Source organism: Pituophis catenifer, unplaced genomic scaffold (genome assembly GCF_029215685.1).
Source record: "Pituophis catenifer annectens isolate HBS135680 unplaced genomic scaffold, rPitCat1.0.hap2 SCAF_1, whole genome shotgun sequence".
Classification (NCBI taxonomy): domain Eukaryota; kingdom Metazoa; phylum Chordata; class Lepidosauria; order Squamata; family Colubridae; genus Pituophis; species Pituophis catenifer.
Window position 1 is genome coordinate 239745705 of NW_027256881.1, and position 26797 is coordinate 239772501.

At 39.8% G+C, this 26797-nt stretch overlaps 1 protein-coding gene across 1 annotated transcript in view; it reads right to left on the bottom strand.

The window, feature by feature from the left end:
* The window catches only part of LOC139327492 (acyl-CoA (8-3)-desaturase-like), a 44515-nt gene extending 35175 nt beyond the window's left edge, over positions 1-9340 (bottom strand). Inside the window, 1 exon segment of the mRNA XM_070957330.1 lies at positions 9119-9340. Coding sequence (XP_070813431.1) covers positions 9119-9340 — 222 coding nt within the window.
* Between the last annotated feature and the right edge of the window lie 17457 nt (positions 9341-26797).

Below are 26797 nucleotides of genomic sequence, written 5' to 3' on the forward strand. Positions count from 1 at the left end.
AGCATTACCTAAGATGTTATGTCAATTATCAGCAAGATAATTGGACTGACCTGCTCTCATTTGCAGAAGTAGCAAATAACAATGCAGTACAAAGCAGCACTGGCTTTGCCCCCTTCCGAGTTGCAAGAGTTGCAGAGACTTTGTAGCCATGTTCAGTGATTGTTGAGGTTAAGTTGCCCAAGAATCTTAGAAAGGTACACTCTGTTTTCCACTGCAGTCTTCTTAAACTGGCCAAAACCTTCCCATTACAGCCACCTGCAAAAGCCCCTCCTCCTCCCAATCTCATTGATGATGAACAACATTTCAAAGTAAAAAAACATTTTGGACTCATGTTTGCATATTGGCAAACTCCAGTATCTTATTCAATGGAAACATTCCGCCTCCTTTGAAGCTGAATGAGTAGCTGCCCAACATGTCTGAGCATCAAAGCTCTTACATAACTTCCATGCTCAGTAACCTGATAAACTGCACTAATTAATTAACCTTTCTCCTTCTCTTTTCCTTTTCAGGCCTAATGCCTTATTTCAGGAAGGGCAGAAAGTCAGCTTTCACCTTATGCTTTCTGTGCTTCACTGTTATGTGGTGACAGACTGCCATGAACCGTAGCGAGGGGGGTTGAGGAGGGGGATGCTTGGGGAATTGAAAGTAGAGATTGTACCTCCTCAAGATGCTGCTCCAAGGTCATCCAGCTGGAAGAAGGAGGGAGCCATATAACAAGCTGCTCTTGGACTGAAAGTTCCCTTCTTCTGGGTCCTGCCAGATGTACTCCTTAGTGGATGTGATCTGCAACATTCCTAGCCTCCCCACTCTAGTGGGTCAGGTGGATATGACTGGCAAGAGACGGTCCCTCAGATAACCTGGTCCCAAGTCATGAAGGGCTTTTTTTTGCATATTTTTTTTTATTTTAAAATAAACAATCATACAATACATAATGAATTCTTCAGTGTATCATCTAGGCACATATTTTGTGACTTCTTCTTCTTATTCCTCTGATCTTCTTAGTATTTTCCATTCATTTGTTATAACATTCTCCCCACATTATTCATTTATTTATAACATTCTCCCCGTATTTCTTGCTTACTATTAATACATTTATCTATCTTCACTCTCTCTTCTTCCATTGCTTCATTACAACATTACCCTATATATATCTCTTCTCTAACTAATGGTAAAATTGTCCCCATATCTTAAAATATTCCGATTCCTCTAGTTCTTTAATTATCAAAGTCAATTTATTCATTTCTGCACAATCTAATATTTTTTTTAATTATTTCCCCCTCTGAAGGGATTTTTTCTGCTTTCCATCTTTGCACAAATATTATCCTCACTGCAGTTATTACATGTATAATCAAATATATATTTTCTTTACTGATTTTCTCTGGTAGAATACCCAATAGGAACAGCTCAGGTTTTAGTTCTATATGTTGTTGTAGCATTTCTTCTAACCATGTTTTAATTCTAGTCCAATAATTTGGGACCTGTTATTTGAGGTTCCTCCAAAATAAACATCAAATTGTCTGCAAAGGCTTGTAGTTTATCTTCTTCTTTTTTAAATTTTCATTCCCTTTATTTCTTCATTTTGTCTTATGTTTCTATTTAATACTTCTAAGGTCTTGTTGCAAATCTGTATCTTCCTTAGGTATAAGTGTAACATACGCCTCCATCTAGGGGTGAAATCTAATTTTTTTCCCTACCGGTTCTGTGGGCGTGGCTTGGTGGGGGGTGTCCTGTGACTGAGTGGATGTGGCCAACTCGATGTCACTAACAGCCACGCCCACTCAGTCACAAGACCCCTTCCCACCAAACCACCCCCACAGAACCCGGTAGGAAAACTTTTTAAATTTCTATTCTGCCGGCGTGTCCTTACCTTTCTCCCATGGCTCCACCCATCTGCCCCATTCCCCGGAGTTGGACTGCTCACCTTTCTCCTGCAGCTGGCTGTCAGGGAAGGCAAGTGCCCAAAAGGTACCGGAGTTTCTCACTCTCCTTCTTGAATGAGCCGCTCTGGTCCATACACCGGCTGCGCAAGCGCACATTGTTTATTTAATTCAGTGGCAGGTTGGATGTGCGCTTGTGCAGACGGCGCGTGGACCAGCTGCACAAGCGCACATCCAACCTGCCGCTGAATTAAATAAACAGTGTGCGCTTGCGCAGCCGGCGCGTGGACCAAAGTGGCTTATTCAAGGAGAGTGAGAGACTCCGGTACCTTTCGGGTGCTTGCCTTCCCTGACAGCCAGCTGCGGGAGAAAGGTGAGCAGTAGGAGAATGGGGTGGGTGGGCGGAGCTGTGTGGCGAAGAGCGAGCAGGCAGCGGCACCATGGCAAGGCCGGCGTCGGGGAATGGTGCATTCCCTGACTCCTACTGCTCACCTTTCTCCCGCGGCTGGCTGTCAGGGAAGGCAAGTGCTCAAAAGGTACCGGAGTCGCTCACTCTCCTTCTTGAATGAGCCACTCTGGTCCACGTGCCAGCTGCACAAGTGTACATCCAACCTGTCACTGAATTAAATAAACAGTGTGCGCTTGCGCAGCCGGCACATGGACCAGAGCGGCTCATTCAAGAAGGAGAGTGAGCGACTCCGGTACCTTTCGGGCGCTTGCCTTCCCTGACAGCCAGCTGCGGGAGAAAGGTGAGCAGTAGGAATTGGGGAATGGGGCATTCCCCGACTCCAGGGAATGAGGCGGGTGGGCGGGTGAGAGGAGCCTCCATCTGCCATTGCTACCGGTTCTCCAAACCACCAGCCATCATCGCTACCTACTCGCCTGAGCTGGTCCGAACCGGGAGCATTTCACCCCTGTCTCCATCCATGAGTTTGGAATCTTTGCTTTCACTAAAAGTTCATTGAATAATTCCAGCATTACATTGCTTAACACATCTTGTAATATCTTATATAATTCTGTTGGTAATCCATCCGGTCCTGATGTTTTCCCAATATTTTGCTTTTTGATCACTTCTATTAGCTCCATCATTGTTATTCTTTCTTCTAGTGCTTCCTTATATTGTTCAAGAATTTTAGGTAGGTCAGATTTTTCTAAAAATTGTTTTATCTTCTCATCTGGTATCTTCTCTTGGTTTTATAGTCTCTTGTAATAATTTTGAATTATGTTCTTCTTTTCTTCACTTCTATAGCATATATTTCCTTTTTCATCTTGTAAGCGGTTTATTAGTTTCTTCTCCTTTTCTTTTTTCATTTTATATGCCAACCATTTACCTGGCTTATTTGCATTTCAAAAAAGTTCTGTTTGGCTGATCTTAATTTACATGCCAAAAATTCTTGTTCATTTAAGTTTATTTCATGCTTCTTCAATTCCATTTGTTTTTAAAACTTTATTAAAAGTTAAATGTATCCTTTTGTAATTCTTTCTATAACCTCCTATACTCCTCTTCCAATTTCTTCTGCATTTGTCTTTTCTTTCTGTTCTTTTTTCCCAAATATGTTATTGCCAAATCTCTAATACATGCTTTTATTGTATCCCATACATTCTGAAGTGATGTATCTTCCTGTCATGAAGGGCTTTAAGGGTGACAAGCAGCACCTTGAATTGCACCCAGAAGCAAATTAGCAACCAATCCAGCTCCCGCAGGAGAGATGACATACATACATACCGTGGTCTGCACAAAACCATTCAGGCTGCTGCATTTTGAACCAACTGGAGCTTCCAGATGCTTTTCAAGGGCAACTCCATTGTACAGCACATTGCAATAGTCAAGACAGGAGATGATTAGGGCATGAGTGACCATGAGTAGGGATTGTTGATCCAGGAAAGGGCAAAACTAGCACACAACCCATAGTTACACAATACTCTCAGCAGAGAAGAACAAGATACCATCTCAGGCTTTGAGAACAACGAAGCTTTTTTAATTAAACAAGCTAACAAATGAGGGATAGTTGTCATTATGAATGCAGTTGATTAAGTTCATGAAACTCAAAGGCAACCCTCCAATATTGTGCCACACTGGCTACCACACAATTCATCACAATGAATTGTGCAATCACATGGAAGAATTTCCTAAGGATATACAAGATTGAATCTATGTGCAGACATTGCAGAAACCCTGAACTTCTGCCTTCTACCCAAAATATATAAACATGCAATCCTATTCCATCTTTCAAACATTGGAAACATTACATCTGGAAGACTATGTTTCAGGAACCTTATGCTACCAGTGCTCCCATCCCACTATGCAAGAGAGACTACATACTTCCTAATAATAAAAAATAACAAGATAGATATATATACAACATATAAATAACGAGAAAAAAAATCAAAGGAACAGTTGGTCCACTAAGAGAGAAGGTAGCAAAAATGTAACAGGCAGCAGAGAGAAATCAGAGCTGCTTAATTCATTCTTTGCATTGGTCTTCACGCAAAAAGAAACTATAGCCCAGCCTACCAAAAACACAACTGTAAAAGACAGACTAGAAATAAAAGTTAAAATAAGCCAAAAAAAAATTGGTAAGAAAACACCTGTCTAATCTTGATGAATATAAATCACCAGACCTGATGGATTACATCCCAGAGTTCTAAAGGAGTTGGCAGATATCATCTCAGAACCACTGTACCATATCTTTCAAAAATCCTGGAGCACTGGCGAACTACCAGAGGACTGGAAAAGAGCTGATGTGGTTCCCATCTTCAAAAAAAAGGGAGCGGGAAAACCGGACCCAGGGAACTACAGACCAATCAGCCTAGCATCAATACCTGGGAAGATACTGAAAAAGATAATAATAATTAAAAAAAAAACAGATCTGCCAACATCTAGAAACAAGTAAAGTAATAACTAGATGTCAGCACAGGTTTGTTAAAAACAGACCATGCCAAACCAATCTTATTTCATTCTTTGATATAGTGACTAAATTAGTAGACCAGAAAAATGTTGCGGACATAGTATATTTAGACTTCAGCAGGGCATTCAACAAGGTAGCCCACAACCTACTTTTTGGTAAGCTAGAAAAAGGTGGGATAGATAGCATCACCATCAGGTGGATGTCGCTGGCTGACAAACCATACTCAACGAGTAGTCCTTAATGGTACTAGGTCTATATGGAGGGAAGTAAGCAGTGGGGTACCACAAGATTCCATCTTAGGCCCAGTACTCTTCAATATCTTCATAAACAACTTAGATGAGGGAATAGAAGTGGAACTTATAAAATTTGCAGATGATACTAATCTAGCAGGAATAGCCAACATCCTAGAAGATAGGCTCAAGATCCAGATGGATCTTGACAGACTTGAACACTGGGCCCTAACTAACAAAATGAAATTCAATGTAGAAAAAAATAAAGTCTTACCCTTAGGCAAGAAAAACCAAAAGTACACATATAAAAATTGGGAGGAACCAGGCTTAATAGCAGTAGTTGTGAGAGGGATCTTGGAGTAAGACAAGATTGGTCTTGGAATAAGACAATTGGTTGATAACCAATTAAATATGAGCCTATAGTATGCCAATGCAATCCTAAATTACAATAACAGGGGGATTCAATCAAGATCACATGAGGTACTAATACCCCTCTATAAAGTCTTAGTAAGACCAGAAGTGGGATTCTACCGGTACACACATATTCGCTAGAACCGGTAGTTATTTTTCTAAGCAGTTCAGAGAACCAGTTGTTAGAAGAAATCTTTTGTTTTTTTCCCACTTTACAGGGTTAATCCTGTAAGAAATTACAACATTTTGGTGTTGTTTCTAGCTTAATCTTTATTGCCCTGCTTACAAAAACTGCCTCTCCGTTAACCCTTATTACATTCTTGTCAGTACACCTAGATTTATTGTTGCCTGAGCTTCTCTGGAGTTTTTTTTTCTTTGCGGGTACTTTTTTTTCTTTGCTGGTACTTTTTTTTTCTTTTTTCTTTTTTTTTTTTTTCTGGTACTTTGCTTGACTTTCTTAAAGAGGAAGGGTTGTTTTAAGCTTTTTACACTGCTGTTGGGAGGAAATACTCCTCTGTTGGAGTTCTTCCAGCCAGACTACAATGATCAGTACTTTGAAGAAATAATTGAATAACGAAGCAGAGCTACCAGAAAGATGCTTTTAATGACAAGGAAACAAGATGAGTGACATTTAGTAAGGCTTCTTGGCTAGCTAGAAAGATTGACATTCAAACGTGAGTTTACATACCCTTTCTGACTTTTGGTCTAAAACTGGTTTTTGGTGAAGTTTAATTCTGTATTTGGTGATGTTTAATCCTGTGTTTATTGATGGGATAATTTTCATTCTAGTGTTAATTGCTTTATTTGTAGTTAGGCTTATCTCAAGTGCTTTTTCTATCTGGAGAGGGGGGTCTTCCTTGGCACTGTCCTTTTTGGACTACTTCCAAGAGGCAGGATGCAAGCTTGGCACTAATTTTTTTACTGCCTTTCTGGGGGGAGGCATGTGATCTTTCCTTAAATCTGGATGATTTCCTTAGGATATCTTATGAGGTGAGTGAGACCAGCAGGTATCTTTAAGTGGTGCAAATGGATCTAAGGATTGCTTCTCCTAGGTGTGCTCTTTCTGGCCTCTCTGCTAAAGGGTTTTACTTTATGAGCAAGAGTTGGTTGTTGATAGTTATCATTGTATTTTAACTATTTTAATTTCTCAAGGTGCTCTGGCACCCTGCCTGATTTGTAACTCCGGCTTGCAGGTATTTCTAATCTAATCATCGGTATTTCAGGCAGCTTTCTGCAAGCAAAGAAGTTTTTTGTATTTTTGTAAGGTAATCCTTGACTTACAACAGTTCATTTAGTGACCATTCAAAGTTACAATGGCACTGAAAAAAGTGACTTATGACTGTTTTTCACACTTACAACCATTGCAGCATCCCCATGGTCACAAAAGGCCAGGCAAGGTGAAGTACTCCTTGACATGAGTGACATTGAGTTGGATATGCCCACCCAGTCACATGACCACCAAGCATACCCATCAAGCCAGGCCCACAGAACTGGTAGTAAAAAAATTTGAATCCTACCACTGAGTAAGACCACACCTAGAATAGTGCATCCAGTTTTGGTCACCACACTATAAAAAAGATGTTGAGACTCTAGAAAGAGTGCAGAGAAGAGCAACCAAGATGATTAGGGGACTGGAGGCTAAAACATATGAAGAACAATTACAGGATTTGGCCATGGCTAGACTAGTGAAGAGAAGAACAGGGGAGACGTGATAGCAGTGTTCCAATATTTGAGGGGCTGTCACAGAGAGAAGTAGGTTAACCTATTTTCTAAGCACCTGAAGGCCAGACAAGGAATAATGGATGGAAATTAGTCAAGGAGAGACTCAACCTAGAAATAAGGAGAAATTCATGACTTTGAACTCATCCATCACTATTTTTACACTGGCAACAGATATAACTGCACATGAATGGCACAGTTATGTGTACATATATGGTTCTGCAATATGGCAATGCGTGGAAGATTTCAAATGTTCTCAACTCTTAATTCCTGAATTTATATGAAATTTACGGATGACATTTTCATCATCCGTACCCATGAAAGTCCCTATATTAAATTCCATTAGACTTCAACACTTCCAATACTTCAATCCCATTATCAACCTAAGCCTAGATGTATCCAACAAGTCCACTTTTCTGATAATAGACACATGATGGACACATAAACACAAGGAAGCTTATAAATCATCATGCATACCAACATGCTTCCAGTTTCCATCCAGAATATACCATCAAATGCTCAGTTTATATTGAAATAGACCACAAAAAACCTTCACCAGCAGAACAAAATATGAGACAGCTGAACCTACAAATAGCAAGAAATATCAGACTACGTCAGAAGGCCTTAACAAAGACAGTGGGATTGTAACCCATCATGATTATCTAACCTGCTTCAAGGACCCCTTATCCCAGTTTCCCCTTTCCTTTCCCATTCCCTTTCCTTCCCATTGCCATCTCCTATGCACATGAATTCCCAGAAGATATTCACATTCTTAGAGTGTCTGCATATGGATTCTTCCATTCAGTGTAATTCTTTTTCATATAGCCAAAAGCATTATGATTTAATGGCAATGTAGATGTTTCAATAATATCAGTGCTAGACTTGGTCTCAAGTATGCCATCAATGCCTGAGTGTCCCATAATAGATGGTGTAATTTAAAGAGAGCCTTCAGTGAGAGGTTAAACTGAGGGCAGAATATATCAGGTATGTCTAGAAGTGATAGAATGTCTATAGAAATCCTTTTTCACCTGCTGCAGATATTTCCAAGATTAAAAGTCCTGATAGATACGCAGGAACACAGAAGACATTTCTGAGCCTCAACTACTGATCCTTGTATATGCACATTACAACAGGTAAATAGAAAAAGTCCACCTCTGTTCTGATAATTTTTCATTTAGCTTATATTTATATTTTCTTCATACACTGAAGCAATAATGACATAGGCTTATATATACGCGTATGTGTGTATGTATATACATGTGTGTGTGCATTTAAACATTTAATCAAAATGTTAATTAAATTCTGCGTCTATAAAGTATTGTATTATGAAATATACAATAGAGTCTACAGATTCTAAACTTAACTAGAATTCAGTCCTCACTTCTATGCTACTAATATTACTCATATATTTTTCACTGAGAAAGTCTGCCAGACTGAATTTTGCTTAGGCAAAATATAAACTTAGTCCATGCTTTTGCACAAACACTTTCTGATCAGGTCCACAAACCTAAGCTGTATTTTGTTCACATTGTCTAGAAGTCAATAAAGTTAAGTAACTTAACTGCAGTCAAACATTAACCCAAAACTGGAAAAAAGAAAGGCTGCAAATCACATCAATTTGTACATCTGTACATTAGCTGCCTGCCCCTTCCCTGAACTTTTTCCAATGACGCTTTTAAATTTTGGTCAAATTTTGCTACTCAATACTACAAAATTGCCAAGCGATACAACCACCACCTGGAGCTTTCTTGCATTGTGTTAAAGCATTGGACCATCCAACCCAGAATGACTGTTCTGTAATGTCAGAATTCCCTACAGCTTCAAACAAGAAAGATTCCTCCCCCCCATTCTGCTATTTAAGACCCTTGGAGAAAGACACAGCCTCAGCTAGGAGTGTGTGCATACAAAGCCAATGTTTTGTGGCAGCCTTCAGGTCATTCCAAGGCCACCTTTCCCCTCAGCAAGGACTCACCGTGGCATCTTGTCCAGAATAGTGTCTGATGACACGAGGCCCACCTGGATGCCGCAAATAGAACTGACTAACATCATAAACCTTTCGGTCAATGACCAGCCATCTCTCTTCCTTCAAGTCTCCATTGCCTGTGCGGAGCCCCACCTCTTCCCAGGTGAAGAGCCGTGGGACCCCTGGCTCAATCTCTGGCTTTCCTGCACTGGCCTCTGACTGAGGGGGCATCCTGGCTGGAAGCACTGAGAGTTACTGTTCCATTAATTCCTGAAGTGTTATTTTTTTACCCTGTGAAAAGTTGAAGTGATTCTGTTAAATGTTGCAGCTAATTTTATATACACTTCTATCAACCACCCACACTGCCACTAACCTTCTATTGCTCCAGATTTAGTCTTGCAAGGCTTCCTTCTCCGCCCCTCTGTAGGAGGCATCTCTTATTTCGGAGAGCATAAACCTGGAGAGTATTAGAGTATCAAGTTGGATTAATGAGGATATTATTGTTGAGGGGTTTTTAGAATTACAAAACAGAATAATAAAGAACTGTGTAAAATATTCTGGGTAAGAATTGAATAAGTTCCATGACAGTTCTCCACAGGAGTTTAGCAGCCTCATCACCAACAGTTACTTTTAAAGATCTTCCTTCTGTAAACACCAAAAGCAGAAAAGCAGAGACTTGGGAAACCCATTCAGGAAGAGAAGCATTGCATAAGGCTGCTTCCAAAACTCTAAATCCTGCTAGGCATGGGAATGCTCCAACCACTCACTTTTTCAAGCACATTATCACCTCTAATTTCATTCCTGATGCTAGTGCATTTTCAAAATGGTAGAAACACTTATGTCAATATAGTTGTGAATTAAAGAAAAGAGATATAAATGAGAGGAGAACATTCAACCATCTGCCTTCTTGAAGCTTTGTGTTATGAATGTCTATTCCAACCATCAGAGCTAATAGCCAGGGATTAAAAGAGCTATAGTCTAAAATGTCTAGAAGACTGCTAACATGCTGTGAACTTCTCTAAAAGTTTAATTTTAGATCCCGACTATCCCCCCATCTCAGTCCTGTTCTGCTGCCTCATTGTGACGGTGGGGTGCAGGACAGAGGTGGTATTCAGCAGGTTCTGACCAGTTCTGGAGAACCAGAAGCGGAAATTTTGAGTAGTTCGGAGAACCAGTAAATATCACCTCTGACTGGCCCCTCTCCCATTTATTCTCTGCCTCCCGAGTCCCAGCTGATTGGGAGGAAGTGGGGATTTTGCAGTAACCTTCCCCTGCAGTGGAGTGGGAATGGAGATTTTACTGTATCCTTCGCCTGCCACGCCGACCAAGCCATGCCATGCCCACCATACCCACAGAACCAGTAGTATCCTACCACTGGTGCAGGACTCCAGTGTTTCTCGAATGAATGAACAAAGAATCCTGGGAGTATATAGGATTAGATTATCCTACCAAAATCAACAAAAGTTATGAATGTCATCTCAGCTGCCCAGTTAAACAAGGAGGTACCTACGTATATCAGGGAACAGTAGTATAAAATACAGAAGGTAGATTATCATTTAGTAACAAGGACAAAGCAATAACTTCATACTTAGAGAATGCAATGGAAAGTCACATAGATAGATAAGATAAAGTAAATGAGAAAATAATGATAGATAATTTGAGTCAGTTAATGAACATAATATGGAGAAAGAGTGTATATCTTGCGGACTACTTAATGCTTATGAAGCAACTAGATTAAAGGATTATAAATATTTAATTGCCACAGTTGCTGTGCAGTGAAAGAAATTTCAAAGATGCAAAGATAGTTATATTGGGAACATGAAAGAAAAAAAAAAGCATCAGTTCAATACAGTTCAATGGGAAAGTTCAATACAATGAAAAATGGAATGAATTCATTTAATATATGAGGCATCATCTGAAAGAGACTCTAATTGGATGCTTGCCCTTATAACCAGGAAAGAAACAGCAAGGGCTGTACTTAGATACAATGCAGTCAAGAACTGAATAAGGAACTGAGAGATATCTGGAGAGAACGTAACCTGGAGGAAAAAGATTTTACTTTTTTTTCTGATAGACATCAATCCTTCTCCAGGATTGATTTTATACTAACCACAAATGATTTTATTTCCAGGGTGAAGAAGACGAAGATATGTCCAAGAACTTTAACAGATCATAGTCCGGTTTGGGTGGAATTTGAACAGGAGAGGGGAGAAAGGAGGTCTTGGAGGTTAAATAAAAACTTATTTAGATATGAAGAAAATGTAAAAGAGCTTAAAAACAAATGAAAGAATTTTTTGTTATTAATATGAATAAGGGTACTCCTATGGAAATGGTCTGGGATGCTAGCAAGGCTTATATGAGTGGTATCTTAATATATATGAACAATAAATATAGACAAAAACAACAAAAGAAGTGTAAAGAGATAGAGGAAGAAATAAAAAAGAAAGAACAATTACTTATATCTAATCCAGGAGATAAGAAAGTAAAAGAAACAATAAATATACTACGAGGGCAATTTAATATGTTAATGGCTGATCAGGTGGCAACTAGTTTACAATATGCTAAACATAATCCATTTTGTAATTCCAATAAACCAGGTAGGTGGTTGGCCTACATGTTGAGGAAAAAACAGAAATCACGAGTCATTAGTAAGATAGAATATAGAGGTAAGGAAGTTTACCAACAGAATATGATTAAAAAGACTTTATTGGAATTTTATACAAAGTTATATGCTAGTGACTCAATACAAGGTATAGACATAGATAGATATTTAAAGTAAGGGAATATTTTGGAATTAACATTGGAACAGAAGGGATGATTGAATCAACCAATAACTTCTGAGGAGATCGTTGCGGCAATTAAGCAGTTAAAAACAGGGAAAGCTCCAGGAACAGATGGATTAACAGCTGTTTATTATAAGAATTTACAGCTTGAAATGGTAGAGCCGCTTAGAGCTCTATTTTGTAAAATTCAATTAGGGGGAGGGGTTCCACCCTCTTGGAGAACAGCTTTTGTTTCACTGATTCCGAAGAAAGATCAAAACTGTATCAAACCTGAAAACTTTAGGCTAATTTCACTTTTGAACACGGATTATAAAATTTTTGCTAAAATATTAGTGAATAGATTAATGCCAGTTATGCAACAAGTTATTCACAATGACCAATCAGGTTTTATAAAAGGGAGGCAGATAAAATATAATGTTAGACAAATTATAAACTTATTGGAATATTTGGAAAAAAATAACCAGGTCCCTACAGCGTTCATATTCTTGGATGCAGAGAAAGCATTTGATCGATTGAACTGGCAATTCCTGTTTAAAATAATAAAAAAAATGCACTTTGGGGAGTATTTCATACATTCAATTGGAGCAATATATCAGGAACAAACATTACAAATAATAATTAATGGAGGTTTAACAGATGTGTTTAAAATTGAGAAAGGTACGAGGCAGGGCTGTCCCTTGTCGCCATTGTTGTTTATTTTAACTTTAGAAGTTTTGTTGAATAAGTTACGTGATTCTAATAAAATAAAAGGAATTGTAATTAGACAGCAGGATTATAGATTAAGAGCGTTTGCAGATGACCTGGTTCTTACTTAATCTCAACCTATAGAAGCGGCTCCCTATATGTTGGACATAGTAGCTCAATATGGCAAAGTATCTGGATTTAAAGTAAATCTTCACAAGACAAAGATGATAACTAAAAATATGTCCATAACTCAAAGAGACGATTTAGGGAGAATAACGGGGTTTGAAGTAGTTAAAAAGGTTAAGTATCTAGGAGTATATATTGCAGCCTCAAACACAAAATTGTTTAAAAATAATTATGAAATTCTTTGGCAAAAAGTACAGAAAGAAATGGAAAATTGGAAAAAGTTACAATTATCACTACTGGGAAGGATAGCAGCAATAAAAATGAATGTACTACCTAGGTTTTTATTTTTGTTCCAAATGATACCAGTGCTTTAAAAAGATGGAAATCTCATGGAATGGCAGAAAGGGGTTAATACTTTCATTTGGGCTGGGAAGAAACCAAGAGTGAAACTGAAAATTATACAGGATATACGTGAGAGACGAGGTCTTAAAATGCCTAACTTAAGATTGTATTATGAAGCAGCAGCTTTATCGCAAATTAGTGATTGGTTTAACTTAACTGAAGAAAGAATGTTAAACATAGAAGGTTATGATTTGTTATATAGAAGGCATGCTTATTTGTTATATGAAAAAAAAGTGGATAAAGTGTTTAAGGGTCATATACTCAGAAATGCGTTGCTGAGGGTTTGGACCAATACAAGCTGAACTATAAGATACCCATATGGGCAAACCCCAGAAATGCAATAGAAAATATAAGTATAGAGCAAAAAACAGAGGTGATTACTTATAAAGAGCTTCTTCTTTTGGAAAGGGGTAAGATGCAATTGAAATCTGTAGATGAATTAAAAGAAGAAGGGATAATTTATACTTGGTTTCAGTATGGTCAGCTTCAAGCTAGATGGAGGGAAGATCAAAAATTTGGTGTTATGCAAAATGAGGAAAATCTGGTGAAACAGATTAGAGATCAAAGCCAGATACATATTAAAAGGTTGTATAATGCATTATTGGAAATAGATTCAGAAACAGAATTGGTTAAGGATTGTATGATAAAATGGGCACAAAACTTTCAGGAACCAGTGATGATGGAAACGTGGGAAAAGATTTGGGTCAGAAATGTTAAATTTATGCAAGCACAAAATCTGAGAGAGAATTTTTATAAAATGTTTTATAGATGGCACTTAGATCCTAAAAAATTGTCATGTATGTACCCTAATTTGCAAGCTAAATGTTGGAGATGTGAATGTAATGATGCAACCTATTATCATATATGGTGGACCTGTAAGAAAATCAAGGTATTTTGGATAAAAATTTGGTGGGTGATGCAGAATATTTTGAAAAGAAGGTTGAAATTTACTTCTCAACTGTTCCTACTGGGTATAACTACGGACTGTACAGTAGTAGAGACTAAATTGATTTTGAATCTAGTATCAGCAGCTAGGCTGTTGGTAGCGCAATATTGGAAGAAGGACTCTTTGCCTACTATTGAAGAGTGGATACTGAAAGTAACGAACCTAGCAGAAATGGCGAAAATCTCAGCGTACTTGAAGGACTATACACAAGAAAGATATGTATCAGAATGGAGAAAATGGATTGACTATATTCAAAATAAGTATCAGACAAGAAAATATCATATAGCTTATGATTGAATGTTAAGTATTAGAAGTATTTAGTTATCTATAGTGGAGTTAAGGTTTCAGGGGGGAGTTAGTAGTCTGAGGATAAATAGCTTAATCTAGTTTATGATTGCTAAATGAAATACCTTGTATTTTGCTCTGGGAAGTCTGGGGGGGAGGGTGGGATGAGGGGAGGGAAAGGGTGGGGGGAATGTGGGGGGGAAGAAAATTTTTGTTTTTTGTAAAATTTTTCAATAAAAAAAAAAGAACTGAATAAGGATGATTTGACTTCATAGACAACATTTTAAAATGACAGAGATCCAGGTTTACAATTTAATCCCTGATGCAGAAAAGGTGGCTGACAAGTTTTGTGGTGAACTTCGGTCCTTACAGAAACTGGAAACTGGAAGTGTTACCTATAGTTGGGGACTAGAATGTCAAAACTGTATTTTGTATTACATTGTAACAGTAAGGAGGGAAATATAACTGAACTATATCATCTAGAAAATAGAAATGAAATCCTGAAATGGTTCATCAGTTTATTCCAATCCAGTTATTTCTTTGGATTTCCCCAATCTCCAAACCATCAAAGCAATGCCTATATACATGCCTATCACCAGATGCAATACACAGAAGTAACATTGACTATATTAGTATCACAAAGAAGAGCTTGGTTATAACAATAAAGACATAACTAGAGGCTAATGGTAAACAGACCATGAACTTCAAGTTCATGCTCATATGCAATTTCCAAGTCAAGTTAAAGAGGAAGAATGGAGATAGCTATTTGCTGTCATCTCTTGAGAATATATCACCATTTTTAAGGTTAACATCAGAAACTGCTTGGAAATCCTAAGCCTCCTCGTTGATAGAAACCAGAGGAACTATAGAACTAAAACAAAGAGATTGTTAAGGATATATGTAAAAGAGACAGCCAAAGACCAAGGGACAGAAGAAAGTAAATGGGGTATTAGAATTTAGTAAGGCTGTATTACTATTATTCTTCTCATCTTTCCTATTACCTATCTCCTTTTCTACTTATGACTACAACTTTGTTGCTTGTATCTTTACGATTTATATTGTTTTATTTAGTTTTCTAGTATGATTTGTGTTGATTGCTTATTTAGAATCCTATGACTAACACTAAGGTATCTTATGATTTATGATATGATTTATGTATGATCATGATTTATCACTTATAGCTTTTATGTACATTGAGAGCTTATGCACCAAAGAAGAGCTCCTCACACTTGGCCAATAAAGAATTCTATTCTATTCTATTCTAATTGTAGAAATTATCAAGAAGAGAAATTGCCAACAAGTCAAAGGCAAAAAAAAATAAAAAAAAATAGCGATTTCAAGAAGCAACTTAATAAAGGATTTCAGAAAGTTTTAGAAGAGATAACAAGCAGTAAAACAATGACTTCTGTAAAAGCATCAATTTTAATCTTGATTATGGAATTACAGCCAGAAAACACAATGTAACATCAAATATGTGATGAAAGAATTTCAAAAGATGGAGATATTTCTGCAGAGGGAGGATTTGTGGACAGTTGTAAGCAATCCTATAATAGATCTCAATGAGGAATTGCAAAAGCAAAATGAAAAAACACTAGCCAGCATAATTTTGTGCTTGTTAGATAGTCAGGTAATATATGTTTGTGGGATAACATCTGCTAGAGAATACTGATTTGCCTTACACAAAATTTATGTAAGAGAGACAGCAAGCACAAAGTAACTCTGACAGAAAATTTTATAGAGCAAGGACAAGCTGATGAGGAATATGTAAGCCTCCCAAATGTGTATCATGTATTAGTGAGTCAAGGTTTTATGTGTAACAGATTTAGATCACAATTTGCTGAGTGTGTCATGCTTAGACAATGAAGAATATGGTGCAATTTTTCCAAAGGGTACAGGTAAGGTCATAAAGAATAAAGAGTGTGTGAACAAGGTTTGAAACTGAATAATTTATATGTTTTGAACCGCAAGAAAATTTGTGGCAGTGTGCAAACAATCTTTTCAAATGAAACAACACAGAATGGGTGTGCACATTTATTTTTATTTTTTTCCAAAAAAATTTTTTTTTAAAAAACATAAAACATAAAATATATCTTTTTAGAGCAAGGGTTTGGTCTGGCATAAATGAGTACAATTATTCACATTCCCTCAATCAATTTTGTTCCAAATTTTATCCATTTACATCTTTAAAAAAAAAGAAAAAAGAAAAAAAATCTTATTCTAAACATTTATCATTCTACTATTACACCCAAAATTTTAAACAATAAACACCGTTCTAAATTTTTATCATTTTAACAATCAATATTTCATATATATTCCTCAATCCTAAAACCCATTACCTCAAATCTATATTTTACTTCTCTTAAATGACATCTAATATCCATAATCTTGACAAAAAGTATTTTCCTCCTCTCTTAAAGTCATTTCATAAACAATCAATATTTCCTTCTATAGTTTGTTACTTCCACAATACTTTATTTTATTTACTTCAAGTTTATTCTCATATTTTATTGAATCTAATTTTTAACTGGTTCATAGTTTAAATATCTATTTCCCAGCTGTATTTTCCAATACTCTTGTCTGTATTTATTTAAACTGGTTCACAGTTTAGCTACTATTCTCCAGTAAATTCTCTTCCACTTCCTCCTAAATTTATTTTTTAGCTGGTTCAAATCTTTATTAGCTGCTTTCCAGCAATGCTTTCCTCCACTCCTTACCTTAATTATTTTACTGGTTAAATAATTTTAGCTGGTTCACAGTATAATTTTAACTGCACCCCAACCTTCTCCTTAACTCCTCCTAAATCTATTATAAAACTGGTTCACAACTCAAGTAGTTGCCTTCCAGCAATGCTTTCCTCCACTCCCACCCCTATTTTTAACTGGTTCACAACTTTATTTCAATTGATCCCTAGGTATAGTCTCCTCCACTCCTAACTTTTTATTTTTGGCTAGTTCACAGTTTTGCTTTAACTGTTACCCAGCATATGCTTTCCTCCACTCCTAACTCAGTATTTTGGCTGGTTCACAGCTTTGCTTTAACTGTTTTCCAGCACATGCTTTCCTCCACTCCTAACTCTTATTTTTATTTTTAACTGGTTCCCAATTTACTTTAACTGTTCTCCAGTATGATGCTTTCCTCCACTCCTACCTTATTTGTAAAACTGGGTCACAGCTTTACTTTCATTGATCTCCAGAATCATGCTTTCCTTCACTCCTAAATTCATTTATTTAATTAATTCATAACATTTATTTCTTATTCAGTTGTTTAGCTCCAAATTACTTCGGAATGTGTTACCAATATTGTTTTCCAATCTATTCTACTCCATATCTCTTACCAATTTAAGATAAAAGTATATTTCAATGAATATCTTATCTTCTATTCTCTCTTAAATTTTCTCCCATTCCATGCTTATTTCTTATTTTCAATAGGAAACATTTTGAAACACTTTCAGATCAATTTTTATTGTTCTTAATTCTATAAATAATTCTTTTTAACATCCAACGCCTTTAAAGGTAAACATTTTCTTCCAGATTATTACATCTGTAGGTAGTGCTAGTTAAAAATTCAAAGTTTAAAAAAGGCATTAGAACATCCAAAAATCATGTTTTTCTTCAATCATTTATGCTCTTATTTCTTAATCAAATTTTTTATATATTTATATTAGAATAATAATAGAAAAAAAGAGAGAGTAATAGCAATAATAATAATAATTACAGTAAAAGAAAAACAAAAAAATAAGGCAACACTAAAAAAAAGGAAAAAGGAAGACAGTAGAAATATAACAAAAGAAGTCAAATAGATTAAAAAAGAAAATAGAGAGGAGAAAAGAAACAAAGAGAAAGATACTAAAAGAAAGAAATAGAGAGAGAGCATAGAGAAGAAAAAGAAAAAAAGTATCTCCTAGCATTATTCAACCACCCAGAAACCGTTACATTCATTTAAATCAAAATATAATATTTTGTTGTCTTGTTACATAATACATTATTCCTTTCTCCAGTCTGTCCAAATATGTATCTTTTCCATTTCAATGTCATCAAAGTTACGAGTTCTACAAAGGTAATTCTAAAGCTATTCCATATATGGTATCATCATGTCCTTCTTCTATTGCCACACCCTTCTTTTGTTGCCATGTTTATTAGTTCAGTTTTCATTGTTCCATTTAATTTCTTCTTTATAATCTTCAATAAATCCTCCAGTGAACAGATTATGTATCCTAAATCAAGTTCTCTGAGTCTTTTCCTCAAAATAATCAAGTTTAAATAACAAGCAACAAAGTTTCTCTTTTCAAGTAACAAGCAGCCTGGAATTTACACTTTCCCTTTTCAGCTGGCAACCATTTTATCCGTCTCCGTTTGTCTTTTCCCTTTGCTTTTGAAGGCATAATTATTTCCTCTTCTCCTTCCTCTCTCCCAAACGTAGTCCAATCTCATTTATCTACCAAAAAGTAAAGAAAATATATATCCAGATCTGTAGTCAAACATTTCCAAAAAGTCAGTAATTTATGTTATCCACCAACAGGTCTTTTGTCTTTGTGCCCCAATAGTTCTCAGCCGCTGTTAAGGCTGGGGCAGACTAATTGTAATTCAGCATTTGTGAGCAGTTCCTGCCTGGGTTGATGTCCACTCACCTGGCATGCAAACTCCCGGCTCTGCTCTCTGCTTCTCCTCTTCTCCTCCTGTGCATTCTTGTATCCCGGTTGCTGCGGTCTCAGGGCAGCCACCATGGCCGCCGTTCCACCGCTGCCGGCGCAGAGGGCAAGCCTCTGGCCCCAAGGAACCTGCCTGTTCCTCTTGGCCATCTGAGGGGTCCCTCTCTATCCCCCTGTCCCTACAGGACAGGATAGGTCCAACGATCTACCGGCAGAGGCTTGGCAGACGGGGTTTTTGCAGGGCTCCGAAGAGCCCACTAATTTCCTTTCTGTATCCCCACAGCGCCAACTGGAAGTGGGTGTGCACATTTATTACACAGAAGCGTGTGTCATGCAAGCTTTAAAGTTTTACAGAAAGTACCTGACTTGGCTGTAGGTTTAAGTGTAAAAAATTGTGACAACTATTTGGATTGTGCTATTTGCGAAGAGGCCAAATCAAAAGTATACCCAGTCAGCAAAAGAAGCCATAGGAAATCTGACAGGATTTTTCAGTTACTACATGCTGATTTAATTGGCTCTCTATCCCCATCAATGGAAGGGGCCAAATTTGCTTTGGTAATTCTTGATGATTTCTCAAGATATGAGTTTTGTTATTTACTAAAAAGCAAAACAGAAACATTTCAAAAATTTAAATAGTATGTAGTGAGGAGATATAATCAAAGTGTATGTCAACTACAGACAGACAGAGGTACAGAGTTCATGTCTAACATGTTTTAGCAGTGGGTGAGAAAGAAAGGCATAACCCATAGAAAAATGAACCCCTACACTCCAGTAGAGAATGGAGTTGTTGAATGCAGGGATGGAATATTACAAACTATGAAAGATGCATTACTAGCAAATGCAGGAATGAGTAAGCTATATTGGGGTGAGGCAATTTTAACTGTCAATTATTTGATCAATAGATTATGGAGTTCAGCAATTAATAAAACTCCATATTACATATCATATAAAAGTCAACCATCTTTGGCACATTTAAGAATCTTTGACAGCAGTGCACAAGTGCACATTCCCAAAACAATTAGGGGGAAAGGACAGCTAAAGGCAAGGAAATTGAAATTTATAGGTTATCGATCAGGATCAAAGGCATATAGATTTACAGATGGACACAAAAATATAATTTGATGCCATTTTTTCTGAACATGACAATTGGGAATGAGAATTCAGGGTCTGAGTATACAGTAGGTTAGAGAAATGTTTAGAGAGTGAGATTCTGGTGAAACAGGAATATTTTATTCCAAGGAAATCTGAAAGAGTAAACAAAGGTGTTCCTCCCGAGAGATTCAAGCAGATGAGGTAAAAGTATGTAACATTTTTTTATGAGTCCAAAAATTACCAGGAAGTATTAAATTTACCTCTGGCAAAACAATAAAAAAATGGAAAGAGGCTATGAATGAAGAGATGCTGTCTATGCAGAGACATAAGGTTTTCACTGAAATGAGGTTACCAGAGGGACAAAAAGCTGTTGGGTGGACAAAAAGAAACTTTTGATGAATGATGAAGTACAATAGAAACCAAGACTAATTGCACAAAACTTACACAACAACACTGGTTAGGAATTAAAAGAATACTACATTATTTAATGGGAAATATAGATTTCGAATTGCATTTGCAATCATCAAATTAATTTGAATTGAAATGTTTTGTAGATAGTGATTGGCCTAATAATGTACAGAATAGAAAATCAATGTCAGGATTTGTTGCAATGTTTGCAAATACACTAGTTGGTTAGAAATCTAGAAACAGAGTTCAGTCGCCATCTCCACAACCGAAGCAGAATTCATAGTGTTGTAAGAGTTGTGCTCAGAGATAACATGACATACAATTTTTAAGGCATTTGGATATTGAAGTGAAGGGAGCTATACAAGTATTTGAAGATAACACAACATCAGTGGTGGGGTTCTAGGTGGTTCGGCCGAACCGTTTGTTAAATTGCTGGCTCGCCCCGCCCTTGCCCCGCCCTTCCGCACCACTATTTATTGGCCTTGCCCCTCACAGCCACATGAACCATTTATTAAATTGCTGGCTCGCCCACCCCTCCCCACCACTATTTATTGCCAATAAAATAGTGGTGGGTGGGACGGGGTGAGGGGCAGGTGAGCCAGCAATTTAACAAACAGTTCAGTATTTTTTTGTAATTTATTGGCCTTGCAGCACACGAACCGTTTGTTAAATTGCTGCCCCACCCTGCTCACCAGTATTTATTGGCCTCGCTCACAGTGTTGCACAGCTTGCCTTAGTGACATACTGAGGCATAGCTGCAGTTATTCTTTGGCTCCTCGACCACATGGCCCAGCCTGCTTTCCTATCTTTGCCCATGAGTGGCCTCCCACTCTGTTCCCGAATGCCCACCAACTGCTCCAGCAGCAGAACAGGCAAGTACAGCCGAGTGCTGCCCTCGGGAAAGTGGGGCTGGGAAAGGTGGTCGACCTCTGTCCGCCCAGCTGCTGGCCGTGGCCTACCCACATCCAAGCACTTTGCTAGTGGCTGGTGGCCGCATGGCTAGCGAGGTGCTTGGATAGGGTGGCCAGCGGCTGTGAGCCGCTGGCTACTCCATCCAAGCGCCTCCCTGGCCACACGGCCACTGACTGCTGCCTACCCCCATCCAAGCACCTTGCTAGCCACGTGGTTGCCAGCCACTAGTGAGGTGCTTGGATGGGGATAGGCAGTGGTCAGTGGCCATGTGGCTAGCGAGGCACTTGGATCGAGTGGTCAGCAAGGCACTTGGATGGGGTAGCCAGCAGCTGGCGGCCGCTGACTACCTCATCCAAGCATCTCGGCCTGCCGCTGACCCAGCAGGACTGTTCTGCAGCTGCCTTCCACCCAAGCGGCACCAGCCTACCCTACCCCATCCAGTCACTGGGGGAGACGTGTGACTTTTCTCCACCCTGGAATACTGGGTGGCCAGGCTGCAGCTGATGCTCTGCATCGTAATGGGCTCCAGGAGGAGGAAGAGCACCGTCTGCCCCATTGTGAAGCTCAGTAAGAGCAACCAGAGCCAGCTGCAGGAGCAGCTGTGCGGGCGCACACACAGTGGGGCGCAAGCCTAAGGTGCCACTTCCAGGCCGAGGGGCAACCCGATGGTGTAGTAGGTGGGCTGCCACCGCTGCTGCCTGGGCAGGAAAGGAGAAAGAGAGATGCAGAGAAAGAGAGGGGGGAGAAAGAGAGATGGAGAGAAAGAGAGATGAAGGAGAGAAAGAGAGGGGGGAGAAGGAGAGATGGAGAGAAAGAGAGATGAAGGAGAGAAAGAGAGGGGGGAGAAGGAGAGATGGAGAGAAAGAGAGATGAAGGAGAGAAAGAGAGGGGGGAGAAAAAGAGATGGAGAGAAAGAGAGATGAAGGAGAGAAAGAGGGGGGTAGAAAGAGAGATGGAGAGAAAGAGAGATGAAGGAGAGAAAGAGAGGGGGGAGAAGGAGAGATGGAGAGAAAGAGAGTTGAAGGAGAGAAAGAGAAGAGGAGGAGAAAGAGATGGAGAGAAAAAGAGATGAAGGAGAGAAAGAGAGGGGGAGAAAAAGAGATGGAGAGAAAGAGAGATGAAGGAGAGAAAGAGGGGGGTAGAAAGAGAGATGGAGAGAAAGAGAGTTGAAGGAGAGAAAGAGAAGAGGAGGAGAAAGAGATGGAGAGAAAAAGAGATGAAGGAGAGAAAGAGAGGGGGAGAAAAAGAGATGGAGAGGAAGAGAGATGAAGGAGAGAAATGGGGGAGAAAGAGAGATGGAGAGAAAGAGAGACAAAGGAGAAGAAGGGGGAGAAATAGAGATGGAGAGAAGGAGAGATGAAGGAGAGAAAGAGAGGGGGAGGAGAAACAGAGATGAAGGAGAGAAAGAGAGATGAAGGAGAGAAAGAGGGGGGAGAAAGAGAGATGGAGAGAAAGAGAGGTGGGAGAAAGAAAGAGATGAAGGATGAAAGAGACACACAGAGATACCTGTTTAAAAGAAAATACTGGGAGCCACAAAACCTGGGTAGGCGTGGCTGGGGTGGGAGTAAGTGATATGTGTTTAAGTGTTTACATGTGATTAAGGTTGAGTGTTTAAAGTTGCAGAACCCTGACCTATCCCATCCGATCGCTTCACCCTGCAGCCAGCTCTGTAGGCCTGCGCCCGCCTCCCACCTGTGCAGCAGCAGCCTACCAATCCCAGTTGTATCTCCTTGCCCTGCAACTGGCCCGAACACCCACCTCGGACTGCCTCTGACCGTTCCAGCAAGTTATTTTTATTTAATTAATTTAATTAAGAATGCTGCAATGGACATAAATGATGACTGGTCAAAAGTGCGAGGATCACTTTTTTCAGCCCACTGGGTAGTCCCTATGTGCATATGTGAAATGGTTTCTTAGGATTTGGGGAATAAAAATAGGTGATCAGTTTTCCCAGGACAGGTTTCAAGGCAAATATCCAGTTTTTAGGAGCACATTCTCACCATTTTATAACAGACTCTTTATGGGCAAAAGGCTCACTTTGTGTTCCCAGCAGAAGAGCAGCCTCAGATTGATGCTAGCCCTAGTACGGAACCTTTCAGCATTGACCATCCATTGAATCTGTACAAAGATTTGATACAGAACAGGAAGAATGGGAAGTAATAGTCTCAGAAATAGATTTTCTTAAGAGTGCCTTGGTTTTCTTTCATTCATTAGGTTTAGGTGTGAAGAAATGAACTGTGTTAGTATAAGAAGATAATATGGAGAGGGAGGCATCGGGTATCCATATGTACAAACGTTTTGGAAGAGGAAAGAATGTGGAGTACTCTAGTGAGAAAGGAACAAACTCTGAATAAAACAGGCAGCTCTGAAAAACCCATCCTCATAGAAGCCACTCAAATTTCTTAGCATGTATAGCTCCCATGTAACACCGCTCCTGCGCGAGCTGCACTGGCTCCCAGTGGTCTTCCGGGTGCGCTTCAAGGTGTTGGTTATCACCTTTAAAGCGCTCCATGGCATAGGGCCTAGCTATCTTCGAGACCGCCTGCTGCCACTGACGACCTCCCATCGACCTGTGCGCTCCCACAGAGAGGGCCTCCTCGGGGTGCCATCAGCCAAACAGTGTAGGCTGGTGACCCCCAGGGGGAGGGCCTTCTCTGTGGGGGCACCTACCCTCTGGAATCAACTGCCTCCAGAGATAAGGAGAATCCAAGACCTCAGTGCCTTCCGCCGTGCCCTTAAAACCTTTCTTTTCCAGCAAGCCGGGCTGGCCTAATTTTTTAAGTGTTTTTAAGTGTTTTGTTTATTGTTTTTAATTAACGGGGCCAAATTTATATATGTATATTTTTAACTGTATTTTAATATTTGTACCTGATGTTTTTAGTTGGCTGTTCACCGCCCTGAGTCCTCAGGGAGAAGGGCGGTATACAAATTCAAAATAAAATAAAATAAAAATAAATGTTTCCTCCTCCTCAATTCCAGACCATCTTAAAGAAAAGGATTTGTCCATGTTTGATGACCAGATGGGATATTTGGTACTAGGAACAAAACCAGCAAAATCCAACAATTTTATGTAAGTTGTCTGCATTCAACCACTCGCAGGCTTTATTTCTCAGCAGAAAAGGCTCATTTGTTGGAACAGCACAAATTATGCTAGAAGAGAAGAAATTTGTGTGGCAGGAGAATAAAGTTGTGGTAATGATGAGAAATGCTCTAGAAGATCAATGCATGTCAATAAGAAAGACAATTTGCTACACTTCCTCCCACTGCCTCCCCTTACAACAAAAAGATAACTAGTGATAAAACTGAGGAGACCATATCTCTCCCCCCCTATAATGTTGAATTACAAGTCTCAACAACCCTTGTCAGCAGGGATGACCGCAAAGGGTGGGTATGATTAAAAAAGGCAGAAATGCCTGTGCTGAAGCCTGTGCAATTATCAGAGCATGTGATCATAAACATCATCTTTACTGTTTTCACACCAACCCCACCTGTTGTGGGTGCCCCTGCTAGGCACCATGCCCTCTGAGGTGGATTCTGAATCTCACCTGGCAGATTTAATGTCCTCCACTATGATTAAGAGTTAGAATAATGGATGAATATCCCCAAAAGGAAGCAGCTCTGTTGTTCATCATAGTAAATGGAGTAAGGCAGAATTAGATATCGTGGCATGAAAAAAATGACTGAGCCACCGTTTTATTTATTTATTTTATTTGTTTGCTTGCTTATTTGTTTATTTATTTATACTACCCATCACCTATCCGAAGTGACTCTGGTTTTGTTCCTGCTTCTTCGTTATCCCAAGAGACTGTCAAAATCAGAAGTTCAAATTTCACCTCAGCTTTTTATATACACTTATCTCTGCTTTCCCACCTCAGAGAGTTATCAAAAAAACTCTATAAAGCAGAATAAAACTGTCAAGTATTTGCAAGCCATTGGCACATGTATCATACAGACACTAGTGGAGGCAGAAAGTGCCCCCACCCCTATGTGGAGAGGAGGGGCTTACACTGAGTATAAAACCCCCTCTAACCTTTCCATCATGCTCTCTTTTACGTTTGTTCTCCATGAGACATGATCTTTGATAAGCGTAGTCACACACGCTGTGTGCCCCCTATCCTAATGGATATTAAGACAGCCTTTGTATATAGTTAATATGTTTTGTTATATGAATAAATACATTTATCACATTTATTCATGCATCTGCCTTTGGACTCTTCTATGCTCCTGGGTGTTTCTACGATCCCAATTTCCACAGAATGGTAGCAGAGGGAATGGTAGCAGAACTCCACTCCAGGAGGTGTTGAAAAGGCGAGATGCCCTCCAAAATAACCTGTGAGAGAAGCTCCCCTGTTGTGACCAGAGGCCTTCAATGGAGGAGAACTTCACAGCAGCCCCAGTCTGAATCAACGATGGAAAACATTGAAGGGGGTTTCCATCCAGCTACACCCTGGCAGCCAGAGGCCACCCAGATGCAGCAAGAGATCCCAGGGGCCGAGCCAGGCAATGTTGGAGAAGGCTTCTGCAGCACTGACGAAGAGGGGGCAGAAGGACCAGATGAAAGCCTGGACAGGCAAGTGGCTGAGATGTCAGAAGAGGAGTGCCGAGCAGCGCTCGCCTTCCTCCTGAAGACAAGGGCAGCAGCCAGAAAGAGGCCTGAGGAGGCAGCACCAGAGATGCCTGCCATCCCGGTAAGGACTCCCCTGCCTGATCTCTCCAAGATGGCGCCTGCTGCCAGAGAGATTCCCCCCCACCCAGTTTCCCGCCAAACAAAATGGCCGCCAGGCCACTTCCGGAGGCAACTTCTTCCAAGATGGCTGCTCCCCTGGGCACTTTGCCAGAACCACGAGCCAGGCCATCCCCAGCTCCACAGCCCACAGCCCAGGCCTACAACGCCAGCCAGTCAGTTCAGCATTCCAGCGGCCCAGAGGACCACTCCGAACCCACAAGCCCCTTGCCAGGCCTCACCTGCCAAGGCAAACATCAAAGAGGCCATAGAGGCCCTGGTCGCTGCCCTGGAACTTATGGAGCAACCACCCACCGGCCGCCCCGAGGTCCCAAACCCAGCTGCCCACTTAAGGAGGGTCCCAAATCCAACCTCCCACCCCCGGAGGAACCCAGATGGACTTGCAGCTTCCCACCCCCCACTGCAGAGGTGCTCACCATTCACTGAATGCTCCACGAAGGCCCAGGCTGAGGCCTCCGCACCTTTCCGGTCCTGCTGGGATCATCCAGAGCTGCAATCCTGCTCCTCTGATGGAGAAGAGGAGATCCAGAGACATTTCCAGGCCTATCCAGCCCATGGACCTCATCTGATGGGCCTCCAGTCTCCAGAAAGATCTCCAGGCCTTCTTACCACTCCTCCAAGGTTTCCCCGCCACACCGCTGATGTCCGGGCCTATGCT